Source organism: Zeus faber (genome assembly GCF_960531495.2).
Source record: "Zeus faber genome assembly, chromosome: 8".
NCBI classification, from domain to species: domain Eukaryota; kingdom Metazoa; phylum Chordata; class Actinopteri; order Zeiformes; family Zeidae; genus Zeus; species Zeus faber.
In genome coordinates, this window is record NC_137195.1 from 13,838,320 (window position 1) to 13,853,410 (window position 15,091).

Here is a 15,091-nt window from a genome sequence, read left to right on the forward strand (position 1 = left end):
GGGTAGGTGTCGGGGTAGGGGTAGGGTTGGGGTAGTCATCTTCTATTTGTTGTGGTATTGACCACTGATTTGGTGTGCAGTACGGGTAACCTCACACTTTTGTCCTTTTATAAATCTCACACACACACACACACACACACACACATCGGTGTTTATGTGTATGGGGCAGTAAATGAGAGCGTATGTGCTTCTATTCCTGTTGAAACATTTGTATTTGAATTATTAGGACAGTAAACATGTCATGCATTGGTCAGTCTTAGGAACGAGATGGACATACGATGTTTACCACTGGTGTAGAATGGAATGTATAGTACAGCTCTTAGGAAAGGGACACCCATGTGCACGGAACAATGCAGAACCCCTGTTTTGTTTGCAGATGTGATGGTGCTGCGACGTCAGCTTGTGCCTTTCGCCGGTCCGCCTCTCTCCCTGTTTACCCATTTTTGTCTTCATTTCCTCCGCGGACCGCACTCTGCGAAGTCTAGGGGCCCCCGAGTGACAGGAGGAGACCACAGTGACAAGACGCGAGGACGCTACGAAACCCACCGAGGACGTAAACCAGCAGCGTCGCCATGTCTCGCACCGAGGAGGTCAACAAGATGACGGAGAACGTCTACAAGGTTCAAACTTTGTTTCCGTCTCTCTCTCTCTCTCTCTCTCTCTCTCTGTCTGGTCGGCCATGACAATCAAACTGTGTATGAAGCTAGTCAGGCGAGTGCCCTCGTTTGTTGCTGCGCTGGAAATGATCTCCCCTTTGGCAGGGAGTTGGATAGAAGGATGGATCCTGAAAAAAATAAATTGTGTGTGTGTGTGTGTGTTTGTGCGTGTGTGTGTGTGTGTGTGTGTGTGTGTGTGTGTGTGTGTGTGTGTGTGTGTGTGTGTGTGTGTGTGTGTGTGTGCATGCGTGCGCTCTTTTAGGGGATTCTGGACCAGTTCAATCCCAGTCTGAAGAACTTTGTGGCCATGGGGAAGCACTACGAGAAGGCTTTGACTGGTACTGTAGTAGTAACACATGGATAGTTGACTCTTATATCTTTAAATGCTCAGAGTAAAACCTCAAACATTTCCCTGATATTTGATATCCTAATTAATTTGTGTTGAACCTCCATTCGAAAGGTGTGAAACCCCAGTTTCCCATGACGCTCTACTTCACATAGGGCCATTGTCAGATCATGAAGGCTCCCTGAAATGCTCCTCTCTTCCTCAGGAGTGACCATCGCTGCCAAGGGCTACTTCGACGCTCTTGTGAAACTGGGAGAGCTGGCAAGCGACAGCCAGGGCTCCAAAGAACTGGGTGAGCTGGCGGACGAGAAGGAGAGAGGCGGCTTGTGGGGCAAATGGAAATGAAATAGTTCAGTCTTAAAATGTGCAGAGAGCAGATGTTAGAGTGTCTGCTGGCCACCTGTCCTAGAGGCAGCGGGTGAAGACGACGACGGATGAGGAAGCGCGGCGAGAAAGGGAGAGCGAGAGAGAGAGAGCTGTATAAAGAATGCGAGAATACGAAAGGAGCGGGAGAGAGTAGATTCATTGTTGGGAGATTAACAACACCACATGATCTCATTGTAATGCTGGAAACAGTGAATAGCGGGGGTGGTGGGCAGGAAAGACGCAGGGAGAGATGCCAGACACCACAAACTGCTGGGCCCTGGGAGGACGGGGAGACGTGGAAGCACAGCCGCAGCTTTTCTAACCCATGCGCAGTATATATAATAATGTATAAACAGTATAATACATGAATGATCAGTCATTTTGATTTCATTATTTTAACTTGGCAACTTTTAATTTCTCTTTGTCCGTTTCTAGGAGACACTCTGTTTCAGATGGCTGAGGTCCACAGACAGATTCAGGTGCAACTAGAGGACGTGGTGAGTGTCCGTTTCCCGTGAGCCGGATCGGGGCGTGTCTTTTGGATGTTGGAAGTGTTTTCCACGTTGTGTCTTCATTGATACGTATCAAATCCACTCGCAGTTAAAGCTGTTCCATTCCGAGCTGCTGGCCCAGTTGGAGCAGAAGCTGGAGCTGGACATCAAATACCTGACGGTCAGTGGCTCCGCTTCGATGAGGTGTCGCTTGCACCGCGTGCACCCGCCTTTTATGCCGTCAACATTCTCTAACACGTTTTCTCAGGCCACGCTGAAAAAGTACCAGAGTGAGCGCAAGTCCAAATCCGAGTCGATCGAGCGCTGCCAGTCGCAGCTGAAGAAACTCCGCAGGAAGAGCCAGGGCACCCGTCACCCCAACAAATATGGGGACAGGGAGATGCAGGTAACGGAATGAAACATGAAACATTTGCGAATACCGAGAATGAGACCCCTCTGCAGGGACCAATGTCGTGGCGTGCATGAAGGGAATCCATTTAGCCGCGCGCCGAGGTGACGCGGACAACGTGTCCCGTTGTGTCGAGTGTTGAAATAATCAAACGGCGTCTTAGCACCTCGCCATCTTACTCAGCTTTGTTGGGATTTGGGAGTGTTTGTTTGACGCTATACGATACCGGCCACTGTGAATAAGATTAACCGAAAAAAATCTGCCTCAGCTGATTCTGTAAAGAAAAAAAGCCACTTAGTGCGAGGGATTAGCAGTTTGGATGGGGGGAAAAAAAAAAAAATGTAACACAGAGGTCACATAACAGAGAAGGTCAAGGGGATGAGGAACAATTTATGATTTTGATTATTTTTTATCGTCGCTTAACAGACAGGAAGTGATGTCATGTTTCCCTTCCAGCAGGCATGCTGGTGCTCCGTCTCATAATGACATTTAAAGGTCGCTGGCACTAATCCAAATTGATAACTTCTTCGCTATTTGTAGGTTGTTCCAAATCTCAAGGTACATCATAATAGTCCGGTATTCAACTCAAAATAGAGACCGAGAGAGATGTATATGAATGAGCATATTATGTGTTTACATTGAATTGAATCTGGACTTTTCCCTCAGTTTGTGGAGTTGATGAGCCGTCGCCAGGTAGAGTTGGACACCCTTGTGGCCGTGGGTTACCGCTCCGCGCTCACCGAGGAGAGGAGGCGCTACTGCTTCCTGGTGGATCGACAATGTTCTGTCACCAAACTGCTGATCAACTACCACTGCAAGGTGAGAGAAGAGCGTTTAAAACCTTCAACATATTCAGACAGCGAGAAACCAACACATCTCACACGTTAGATATGCGCGGAATTAATATCTTACGTCAGAGGTTTTTTTTTTTGTTTGTTTCTTTTTTGCATATTTCTGTAAATGTCCAAGGTGAGGGAGCTTCTGTCCCAGAAATTGTCGTCTTGGCAACAGTCGTGCTCCCAGCCAACTAAGCTCCCAGAGCGAGCCCTGAACCTTTTACGTCACACGGCTCCTCAAACCTCTGCAACCGCTGGAATAGCCGAAGTCCTGCGCCACACGAAACTTGGCTCTTCTCAGCCGGAGCAGGTAAGACGGCAGGACGTCACTGCATTAACGCTGTGTGACTGACGGCTGCTTTTGATTATTGATCGATTAATCCCTTTTTTTTACACTTTGTTTTTCCATTCCCTCCGGTTGTCTCAGAGGCTCTCTGTTCAGGAAGTTCCTCCCCTGTTCAATGGAGACTCCAGTCGCTCCCAGCAGCAGCAGCAGCAGCAGCAGCAGCAGCAGCAGCAGCAGCAGCAGCAGCAGCAGCAGCAGCAGCGGACACAACCTTCCTCCCAGAACGACAACGTCTTATCTCAGGGTTCACCCCAGACCTTTCGCTGCCTCGCCGCCGTTGCTGCCACAGCCGCCGTGGAAGGCGAGTCCAGAGGAGCCTCTCCCCAACGCACGGGCACGCTGCTCGGCGCCTCGCCGAGCCCTGCGGCGGAAGGCGGCGCCAGCGGCAGCGTCAGTCCGGGGACCTCCACCCCATCCACCTCAGGCAGCTCCACCCTGCAGAGCCCTCTCCTCCTGGCCACCAGCACCTCCAACCTGTCCCCCAGCCTCATCCCCTCCACCGTGCTGTCTCTGAACCAGGCGTCCGTACCGTGCAGCACCGTGCACGGCATGACCCTCCCCATCTCCCACAGCGCACCACACAGCCCTCCGCTATCCCATAGTGCACCTCTCTCCAGGGCCATGACTCCCGTGCAGCTGCTGCATCAGCAGATGGGATCTGGAGGAAGCAATGCCTCATCACTTAATCCCTTGTTGATGAAAGCTGCAGAGATGTATGCAACATCTACCTTGCCATTGCCACGGCGACCTGGCGGTGAAATGAGAATGGCAGGATTTCAGGGTGAGACGTTCACCGACTTTGCACTTAACAAGTATGTAAAGACGATAAAAGTAAAAAGGTTCTTATTCACTATCTCCCCCCTCTCTACCACGCAGGCTCAAGTCTGCCCAGAATGCTGCCCCTGTCCACACCCTCACGCGTTGAAGCCATCTTTGCGCACACGCCCGGTGTGTCAGAGGCCGGTTTGGGAGCCTGTTTGCTGCACTTCCTGCCCGGCGACCACATCACCCTGCTCATCTCTGAGCCCAGAGATGGCTGGCACTACGGCCAGAATGAGAGGACAGGACGGTGGGTTTCACTGAAACATCAGAACAAACGCACACACTCCCTTACAGTATGGTGCCATTTTCTTTAATGCCCTGCTCTGTAGAGGATTTATAGGTGATGGTATTAATGTCCTCTTCCTCACAGAAAAGGCTGGTTCCCTTTCTCCTACACGCAGCCTCACTCCAGTGATGTGGACCACCTGGAAAGCAGGTCGGTCATCCACTTTATTCCTCTATGCTGAAACCTAATGAATAGTGGCATTTGTTATGAAGAATATTCTAATCCCCTCATTCTCATCCCCTGAACCTTGGGATTATTATGGCAGTCAGAAAATGAAATGGTAACATTTCTACAGAAATAGGGAAGAAAAAATCTTTGTCTGACAGCTCAAGATTCAAAAAGCTTCCTTTCAGTTTCCCCATGCAAAGGAAATGAAACAAATTTTACTTAAAATTCTCACTTCTCATTATTTATTACTCCGTTGCCTTTATCTTTTTTCTGTTGATGTGATTTTCTCTGATTATGCCCCCGTCCTCCCCCCACAGCTCTCTCTTATTATCCAAGGTGAACAGCGGCAGCACCGGGCAGCTGGAGAAACTGGCGTCCCCGGGTCTTCCCGCCTTGACGCCCGAGTCGGAGGAGGAACACTCCTTTCCTCCACACAGGGTCAGCACCTTCCGGCCCCGCCCCTACAGCATGGCGGACAGCAACCAGGTCAGCCTGAGGCCCATCGGAAAAGGTCAAGGGTTAGAGTGGATGGCTCCCCCTGGCCGACCCTCTCTGTCGATGCTGATGCAGGAGGTACAGCTGCTTTACAACTCACTTAGAGCATCACCTCACAATATATCACATGGTGCTGACACGCGTATTTCTTCTCTTTGCAGCTCGCTCCAGATTTGGCCTCTCCACCGCCCTCGCCAACCAGGTAAACACACTCCATACTCAATGTCAACGACTAATCAAACCATTTTTCATCGTTACCTGTGAAAGTGTTATTAAACAATATTGAGTTTTGTGAATTTTACCTCATCATCAACTTTTTTTCCAGGTCAAATCCGTTCTCCCACGTCAAACTCAGGAGAACCGTCACCAATGATCGCTCAGCTCCCATCATTGAATAAAGATATGGATCGCCTGAGCCGTGGCGTAATGGCTAACGGAGAGTCATTAAGAATTGATCATCCTTTCTGTTGAGCCTCAAGTTCTGAAGTCAGTGAATTTTTCATCATACTGAAAAATAAATCATATAAATTCTGCGTTTTGAGTTAATTAGGATTTGAAAATATTCCTATTTCAGACACGTGCCCATAGATGTGGATCTGAATATAGGCAGAATAAGAGATCCCGTAGCAAAATGAATATCAAGGCCCATGATCTGACTTTCAGGGCTGATCTGATTTATAGTTAAATAGTTATTATCGTTTTTTTCTTTTAATGTATAACCCCTGTTTAGTCTTTCTAAACACCCAAATGGACAAAAAAATGTGTGCTCACCATAACACCCAAAATTCTCTTTGATTGAATATGTCTCAAGCATATCCAGAAGAATTAACGCCTTTAACTCTAATCTTTCCCTGTTGCAATTTGTGTCTTTTGTTTCTTTGTTTTCATGCAGCCTGTGTTTTTATTTTATTTTTTTGTTGTTGTTTTTTTTGTTGTTTTTTTTTGCAGTTGATGAAGTAATTTCTATTGAATTAAGTCAGGAACAGGTTCCTTATCGCAAGTTATGTATTTCTAGCCATATTTCACATTACTTGCAAGCAAGTGACATTTTCCATATTTAAAAATGATATATTTTCTTTTTCAAGATTGCTGCTGGGTCTTAACTTCATTGGTCCAATCAAGGTGATTTGGGAACCACTGTTCAAAGTATGCAACCCACCCTGATTTCATAAAGGTTGTTTACTCAAAGTTTAACCGGATACCTATGTTTTATCACCATTATAATTAACTTTGTTTTAGGTTTACGTGTCACTTTAACTGAGCCATTATAAAAGTTGGTTTGGTAAAGTAGACATGATAAGGTATAATTTTGTGTCAACTAATAAGATGCTTTGTGTTCTGTAAAGTCACATATTAGTGTATTTAGTTTGTACTTTATCTTTTAAAGTGTAAAAAAAAAAAAAAGAAAAAAGTATAAGGTGATTAAGTCTTTTTCACACTGAAAACACGTTGTCAAAACACGTTCTACCTTAATTGATGTGACACTGTATTTGTTTGACACTGTAATCTGTGAATTGGATGAATCCTTTTCAGTGTGATCATTCAATTAGTTAAATTCTTACTTGCCTCTTTCTTAGCTCAGTACGGAGATGTTGCTTTGAGGAAAGGATGTTTGTCTTGAAAGACCCAAACGGTGAGGCATGGAGCATTTCTTCACCTTAACAACGGTGTTAGGGAGTCCAGGCCAGGGCTTTGGATGTCGTTGGAGACTGTCTTTAAGAAATGAGCAGGATGTTGAAGGTTAAAGGTGAAAGGTGTTCGGAGTGAGGAATCTCAACACTCCGTCTGCGGTTGGTGTTGGTCGAAAAGCTGCGTAGGTAGCATTTTTTTGATTGTAGTTCCATGTTTACCGGTCAGACTATAAAGAATCGTTCGGAGAGACGCCAAAGCCAAGATGGATTAAAGGATTGGTAACGTAACTTTGAAAGTGATAAAGAAAGTCTTTAGGAAGTTGAACAGTGCCAGGGCAAGTGTTAATGGTAAACTAAAGACATCTCTCAGTAGTATTTTGCTGTTTCCAAATCCATATTGTCATTTAGTGAACTTCAGTTAAATGATGAAACGATATTCTTCTTAAGTTGAAAAGGTTTATGTTCTTATTCATACCTAATGTGTGTCATGATAGACATTGTCATGACTTAAAGATACAATGACCTTCTAGAACCTTGTAGTGGTTAAGAGATCAACACCTGGGGCTCTAGAAGATAACATCTAATAGCAAAAATATACTGTATACTACAATATCGTATAGATACTATTGACTTGTACTTATAAGAAGTGATTCATAGTGTGGCTTTAGTTTGGACCTTTCCCTAAATCCCACAGAAACACTGTAGGAGGAGTCTTTTTTTATTTTTATTCCCCCATTTCTAACGAGCATGGATAAGTGGGTAACTTCTGACAAGTTTCAGGAGCATTGATTGTTTTCTTACAATTAAGTGAAATTGTATGACTTGGACATATGACAAATGCAACATCTCTGGAGCAGGAATCAGTTTGCAAGTTGATTATCACCTCCACATCCGGAGGTGGTGGAATCGGTTCGATGCTCGGGTAATGGAGCTAGCGATATTGCTGAAATTCAGAGTTGTTATATTATCATTTTCATTTTAATATATGTATTTCATTTTTTATTTTTGGTGTTAAAACAGATCTGACATTGAAATTCCCACCTACTGTAATTTTTTAAGTGACCCATTACTGTCCTACTTTAAAGCAAGGATCAAATATTTTTACCAATGTTTTCTGTGTTCCACCCAAAACCCACAATGGTCTGTTTGCTGTTTACAAATATTTGGAAAGGCTTCTTTAAAGTCCACACTTCCACATGAGTCAGATTTTGTTTGGACAATGAAGTCACTTGATGATTCTGTAACACACAATAAAATAAACAGTTCACATTCTTGAATCACATGACATCCCTTGAGTTGTTAAAAACCTTATTGCATGAAATACATTATCTGATATTTTGAGTGTTTAATAAAGTAAATATAATTGTTAGTTTTCTTAAAATGGTGAACCTGGAAAGGGTTAACCACCTGGTTAAAGTTTGAGTTTACTTAATTTTTCCAACACCCAATGTTGTTAAATATTGAATATTTTACCATATATACAAACCTATATTATTTGAGACAATAGGATCAAAAAATAAATAAATCTAAGCAATGTTAAGCCGGTTTGGTTTTAGTTGGTTAAATCGGTTTGGTTAAGCAGCTTAACGGCTTCTTGTTGAAAAAAAAGGAACTGATTGCTCCTGGACTTCCTGGAGTAATTATTCAGCCAAGTGTTTGTTCCAACATTGGAGATCAATGCCCTATGGGAAGTGTCTAAAATCAAATAATAATTTTTTCTCCTCTCTTGATCTTGCGTGGGACATCCTAACAAGTACTAAGTTACAGTCTTGATTGATTTTAGCCACTTAAGTTGATTAAGTTGTCCGTCTAAAGTTGGAATGAAACTAAGCGTTATTCACATTAACTGTATCCTTGCGCCATGAGCTTTACAATTTGAAATGTCAAATTTTTAGTAAAAGAATGAAACAAAATGTTTAACTTATTTTCCTCCCAAATGCTGGGATCTCTCACGCAGCCTTGCCTGTTGGCCATGCCAAACACTTTGAAACATGAACATATTGTAATTTGTGAGCATTTTGCTGTTGGGGGCAAATGTTACACATAATTCATACACATATTATCCATCACACAAGTTATTTTGAAAAATGAAATCAACCAAAAACATTGTGTGGCAAGATGTGTGGTGTTAAACGTTTATCAGATTTAATTTAGAAACATCCCAACAAAATACATCTTCCTATAAGTTCAATACAGGAAGACTTTCACCACCTTGATTTCAACACCTGGTTAATGGATCAAATCCAAACACAAAAGATACATTGATAGAGAATCTTTATTTTGTTGTGAAGGCAGGACCTTCACAATTGGAGCAGCTTTATCAACAAGACAGGGAGAATTTACAGGAAATAATATGATTGTGAGAATGTTAACTTATAGTTTTTTAAGCCACTCCAGGCTCGGTCCTTGCGCATCACATGGATGGGCGGGGACATCTGGCATATTTCCATCATCTCGCACAGGGACTGTAGTAGATAGATTGCAAAGATATTTTAAATGCTTTATCACCAAAGTTGGAAAATATAGCTATGTAAATATGATAAAATAAAATGTATTCATCCATGCAGGGATGCAACTACACCAGCATTTGGGAAACAGGAATTCTGGACAACACATCAAGTGTGTAATGGTGTGAAATGGGATGATGAACAAATTACTACCTGCCTTTTAAAGCAGGTGGTGACACTATTTGCTACACAACATCAATAATACAAGACATATGTTTACCTGGATAGTTGTATGGCGTAGCTTGATTTATCATTGCAGAGTATTTTGACCAGGGACTAACAAATGGCAAAATAACCCCTGTTGAGGGAAAAATGTGTTATATTCATCACATAAAGTCACACTTAGAACTAAGTGAAATATTTCACGTGTCTGTAGTATTGTACGGTAAAAGAAATTCAGAAAAATACATAGAAAATGAAAATGTAGATTTGCTAGATCGAAATATTGTAAATATAACTATAGCCCTTTTATAAATATACATTTTACAGACAGGCGCATATGGCAACTCCCGTGAGAAACTGACCGAGAAGCCCAATTCCACAGGAGGCCGTAATAACTGGCTCTTTATTCCATGCATTCTTCAGGAAGGCTCCAATACCTGCAAAACCAAAACAGACCAGTGGTGAGTGTCCACTCTCGTGTTATCTTAAGTGTTGTGCTAAATAGCCACCGTTAGCAACACGTCCAAGGTCACATTTTAGTCCTATTTTAAGTACACTAATTCGCCTCGAATAAAACTTGACGCATATCGCGACCAATGCGTTCATATTAAGACTGCATAATTGTAAGGACCGTGTGTGGAAGCGCCCCGCTTAGCGTTACAGGAGACACCAAGAGATGCACTGACCCGCCATGTTGCCTGCTGTAGCTCAACCGGTCGCCGCTAGTGCTCATGGGAAATGTTTTTGTTTTTTTATCCGCCGCTAGTGCTCATGGGAAATATAGTCTAGTACCGCATAGAAATGACGTATATTTATTGCGCCCGTTGCGAACCTGAAAGTATTATGGAGGCTGTCACGGCTGTTTACGTCCGTATGGCGCCCGTTTCGGCCGCGAATATGGTTCCGTGAATGGATTTGCCTTAGAGATCCAAAACCCTCTCCCTTTACATTCAACACGGAGGCGTTGAAACGCCCGGCGAGGACTTTGGAGCCGCCGGACGCAGCGCCGTAGATCAGAAGGGACGGACGAAGAAATGTAAGTTGAGTGGCCGTGTCGTCACTTGGAAGTTGCAGGCTGTCATGCCGCATCGTGGTTCGCCAGCTCTGCAGTGAGGAGGTTTAAAAAAAAAAAAAAAAAAAAGGCACACACACTGTATTCATAGATTCGGTATACTTTATATATTATATTATATTTTATATATATTATATATTACGGTATATATTCTGTATACATTTAAATGCGCCTGTTTAGACAAGGCGGCTGTCTCGCTGCGTGCTGTGTTGATGTTTGTGTAACGTCTTGTTAAAGATAACGCTCATTGCAGAGATTGCAGGTGTGGTGACAGCCAAGCAGTGCAAGTCAATAAAGAAATATATATATATATATTTTTTTTTTTATTATTTTTTTTTTTAACCAGTATGAATGTCGTCTGTCCCCCCTTTCCAGATGATGGAAGATTTCTCTGGTCTGGCTCTGCCGCCTCTCTTCGGGGGACACATCCTGGAAGCGGAGCTGGAGCCCGGAGGTGTGGAACTGAGTCCAGGAGAGGTAACGTTTAACGCTGGTCTTACTAGCTGAGTGGACCTGCATCCGGAATGTTACAAGCATCGATACACACAACACACACCACACACACACACACACCACTTCTGAGGTCCTTCCGGGACAACCGACTAAATATCTATGTGACTGCCATTGCTTTGTGTCTTTCAGTCATACAGTGTTGCTGTGCATTATTTAGTATCACAACAAGATGTCACTCAAAAGTCACAGGCGGTTGTCTGAACATTTGTACGTATTTGTTTTTGACAAAATTGCGTCTCAACTGTGACAAAAACAATCTCCTTTGTGAGGATAAAGGTTATTGGGTTTGATTGTGCTGCAGACAACTGCACTAAAAGTCCTCCATGAAATCTGTTTAATCTGGATGTTTTTATTGGATCTTACATGGGATCTTCTGCTAATTTAAGTTGTATGTCCCCATCTAACACTGATCAGATATATGTTCTTCATAAATTGTTTGCCGAATGTAAACAGCAAAAACCACATTGTATCTTTTTCTTCTTTTTTTTTTTACGCACAGATGTATTCCGCCTTCTTTTGGGGTGTTATCCAATTCTGATCTTCAACATTCATTGTCTATTCAAACGCTCAAGTCTCATATTTACCATCAAAATAACTAAGATTCATTAACTTCATAACTAAGATTAAGAAGTCAGTGCGTCATCTGACTGCAGACAGGCATTTCACATACAGGACACATATTCAAGATTCAAGAGGTTTATTCGTCACATACATATACATACTTTCATACATATATGCAGTGAAATGTAATGCAATGCACCCGGTGCTAACACACAATATGTCCTAGGAAAAAAAATATTTGTAAAAGACCAACTAACTGACTCCTAAAACATAATACAGTAAGTCAAATACTTATAGAATAAAAATAAATGGAAATAAAATAAAATGGAATAGATAGAGACATAACATATATACAGAAGAACAATCTTTATTTGTCACACAGCACACCACACTACAACACATGCTTGCACACACGCTTTGGATGGTGGCCGGTGAAATGAGGCCTCTGCATTTAACCCATCCTGGCTTGTCCTTCCTCCGGGGGCACAGCCAGGAGCAGTGGGCAGCATACGTGGACGCGCCCGGGGACCAGTGTCCATCGCTGGTCAGACGATGATGTGTGCATGTTTTTGGGGGGGGTCCTTACTGACGTGAGGTGGAGGAAACCCCATGTGAGCACGGGGAGAACATGCAAACTCCACACAGAAAGGCTCCTATTTGGGAGCCGGAGCACGGTGCCAACAGTGCCCAAGGCGGGAATCAAACCCAGGACCTTCTTGCTGTGAGGCAGCAGTGCAATGCAGTGTGCCACCATGCCACATAATATATATACATACATACATATATATACATAATAGATATAGACATAATGTAAAACATAATGGACGGTTTTGACACAAGGTTGGGATCAGGCTCCAAGCCCTGCAGTAAAAATGTAGTGAGGATGAACGCTTAATGGAAGAATTGTTTATCCTAGGTGGAGCTTGGCCCAGGAGACAGTAAGCTCCTGGAAGAAGAAGGAGAAGAGGATGAAGAGAGGAGAGTACTTGATAAAAGAAAATACATGGCCCTGAGCAAAAGATGTAAAGAAATCGAACAGGTGTGTGTGTGTGTGTGTGTGTGTGTGTGTGTGTGTGTGTGTGTGTGTGTGTGTGTGTGTGTGTGTGTGTGTGTGTGTGTGTGTGTGTGTGTGTGTGTGTGTGTTCTCTCAAGAATGCTTTAGTGGGATGGTGCCTTGTTACCTGTCCCATACTTACTGTCGCTAATTATTTTTCTGGTTTCCTATGCTGAAGGTAAATCAAAAGATACTTGGGCGCCTGCACCAAGTACAAAGATTAACGCGGCGCATGAGGAAGGAGAGACGGTACAAAACTGTGTTCATGCACTACTTTACCTCTTTTGTTTCTTCTGAACAGGTTTCCTTCCGTTGCTTAATTCTATAATTGTTGATCCGATTTAGGTTCCTCATGAAGACTCTTGATGCTCATGGAGACAATTACCGAAACGCCCATCTTACAATACTGCTTGAGGTAAGTAAATTAGGGGTTGAGTCCAAAAATGCAAATGAATGATTTTGTGGATGGATTTGGTTGTAAGAAAGGGAGTGTCTCGTTCAGAATTACATTGATTTGACTCTATGACTCTAATTAATTGAAAGGAATTCCATTGAAGCATGCTCAGGTTGTCCTATATACTCTGTAATTGTTTGGGTGGTTCTACGTTCTGAGGTGGAGACATGTTACTGTGTGTTTGTCTCAGGAAGAGTCCAATACTCCGTTTGATTTGGCACCTGGAGCCGAAGAAGAGAGGCTGAACGGAGCTTCGGGCTCTTCTTCTGGTGCAACACACGTTATGGCTGGAACGAAGAAGAAGAGACATCGAATTCCAAAACAGGAGAAGGATAAAGACCAACAGGTATGGGGGGGGTGCTCATTGCGAAAAATATAGAGGGATTGCCGTACACTTAAAAAAAGATTAAAAATAAATAAAATAAAAGTATTATTCCTTTTTATAAAAAATATTTCCATCCACATGGGGAAATCATGTCTGGTCCCTGTCAAAGATCCCTGTGCAGATTGAAATGTGCATTCCCTTTTTGAGAAGTACATATAAACCTGTCACAGGGTCGTTGCGGATTGTTTGATTGTTTATTGCATCCCTACACATTTTGAATTTGCGAGGTTAATGTGGAAAAATATGCCAGGCTTTACACATCCGGAAAAGCCTTAAAATGTTAATGCATTTATTATTTAATTTTTTGCCTTGTTCTTAATATGGGAGGTATAAGCTAAAATGCTATTTTGGAGAGAAAGTTTGTTGCACTCTTTTTGAAGAGAAATCAACCAGAGGCAAGGCACAGCAACTAATATTCTGATAATTTATTTCATTCTAGCTGTCATGTCTGAAACACGTCATAATACTACTACTACTACTACTAGTACTACTTATAATAATAATAATAATAATAATCTTAATGATAATAGATGATCAGTAGAAAATTGAGAGTTTGTTTTTACCTTTTTAATTTTTTATTTTATTTATGTTTTTATTTTTTATATATAACTGGACTTTAACAGAGTTTTCAATCCCCCTTACAGACTGAACCAGGAATGCAGATTCTGGCTGAATCCCAATTTGGAGACTTGCCAAGTCCAACTTCCCTGTCTCACTGACAAGGAGCCCTGAAAGTCTCTCTCAAGGAGCCTGTTATCTATTGACCTGAGCTTAATAGATAAGAGGCTGCGCATTCACCAAGGCTTTGATGATATCTTCTTGTACTTGACCAGTGTGTAACTATGTTGATGGAATTTTTGTGTATTAATATTTGTCTGCAAAACTTGATGACTGCACAAATTTATGTCCTCTGGAAAATGCATGAGTAAACTGTGTATGATGATGAAGAACCTGTTTGGTCAGAATTTAACAGCTCGAATGATGTTACCTTTATGTGATAATTATGAAATCCTTGGGTTGCGTTATGCACGACATCATTCCTGCTTCCACTCTTTTAACTTTTTATATTTTAATTGGCGTATCAGATAAACAGACATTTTATTTGATACTAGTGGAATTGCACCCACCTCATCACCCTGACGTGTTTTGTAATTTTAAGTTTAATTTTTCTTAAAGTGAGCTATTTCAGTTCATTATGTCATAGACTTTTAATTATTTTTCCTGGTGCAAATTTTATCAGTGCGCACCAACCGCAGCAGTGAACGCTTTTACAGCAGTGACAATGTTGTTATGCCTCCCTAATGAGTCGTTTCAGGTTTTATATCACTGTATAGTTGAATATATGCTTTTCCTTAATTGATTAGAATACAATGACAGTCCGTGTTGTCATGCAGCATGTGTAACGTGCGATATTTTCAACCACATTTTTCACTATTATTCAGGGTGGTGCAGCAGCCCACATCAAAACAATAGGCTATAATAATTAGTCATAAGAAATGCAATATGCTATAAACCTAAAATTCTACAAAAA

At 42.3% G+C, this 15,091-nt stretch overlaps 3 protein-coding genes across 3 annotated transcripts; 2 read left to right on the forward strand and 1 right to left on the reverse strand.

Moving 5' to 3' along the window:
- Window positions 1–572: 572 nt before the first annotated feature.
- On the forward strand, window positions 573–5,619 carry LOC307233931 (BAR/IMD domain-containing adapter protein 2; the record flags this gene model as incomplete). Its single annotated transcript, XM_080005407.1, is given in 15 exon segments — window positions 573–620; window positions 919–994; window positions 1,208–1,294; window positions 1,804–1,865; window positions 1,969–2,040; window positions 2,128–2,265; window positions 2,935–3,087; window positions 3,238–3,414; window positions 3,532–4,231; window positions 4,327–4,519; window positions 4,643–4,708; window positions 5,044–5,212; window positions 5,383–5,423; window positions 5,425–5,481; window positions 5,547–5,619. Coding segments are annotated over 15 exon segments (2,112 nt in total).
- Window positions 5,620–9,109: 3,490 nt separating this feature from the next.
- Window positions 9,110–10,275, reverse strand: ndufa3 (NADH:ubiquinone oxidoreductase subunit A3). Its single transcript, XM_080005167.1, has 4 exons — window positions 10,208–10,275; window positions 9,884–9,958; window positions 9,580–9,657; window positions 9,110–9,317 (listed from the first exon to the last, which is right to left on the reverse strand). The coding sequence occupies exons 1-4, from the start codon at window positions 10,212–10,214 to the stop codon at window positions 9,226–9,228; spliced, it is 252 nt and encodes an 83-aa protein (XP_079861293.1). The 5' UTR covers window positions 10,215–10,275; the 3' UTR covers window positions 9,110–9,225.
- Window positions 10,276–10,350: 75 nt separating this feature from the next.
- tfpt (TCF3 (E2A) fusion partner) lies at window positions 10,351–14,538 on the forward strand. Its single transcript, XM_080005256.1, has 7 exons — window positions 10,351–10,557; window positions 10,969–11,070; window positions 12,584–12,706; window positions 12,900–12,970; window positions 13,067–13,136; window positions 13,366–13,521; window positions 14,205–14,538. Exons 2-7 carry the CDS (start codon window positions 10,969–10,971, stop codon window positions 14,277–14,279), a joined length of 597 nt encoding a protein of 198 aa, XP_079861382.1. The 5' UTR covers window positions 10,351–10,557; the 3' UTR covers window positions 14,280–14,538.
- The last annotated feature ends 553 nt before the right edge of the window (window positions 14,539–15,091 follow it).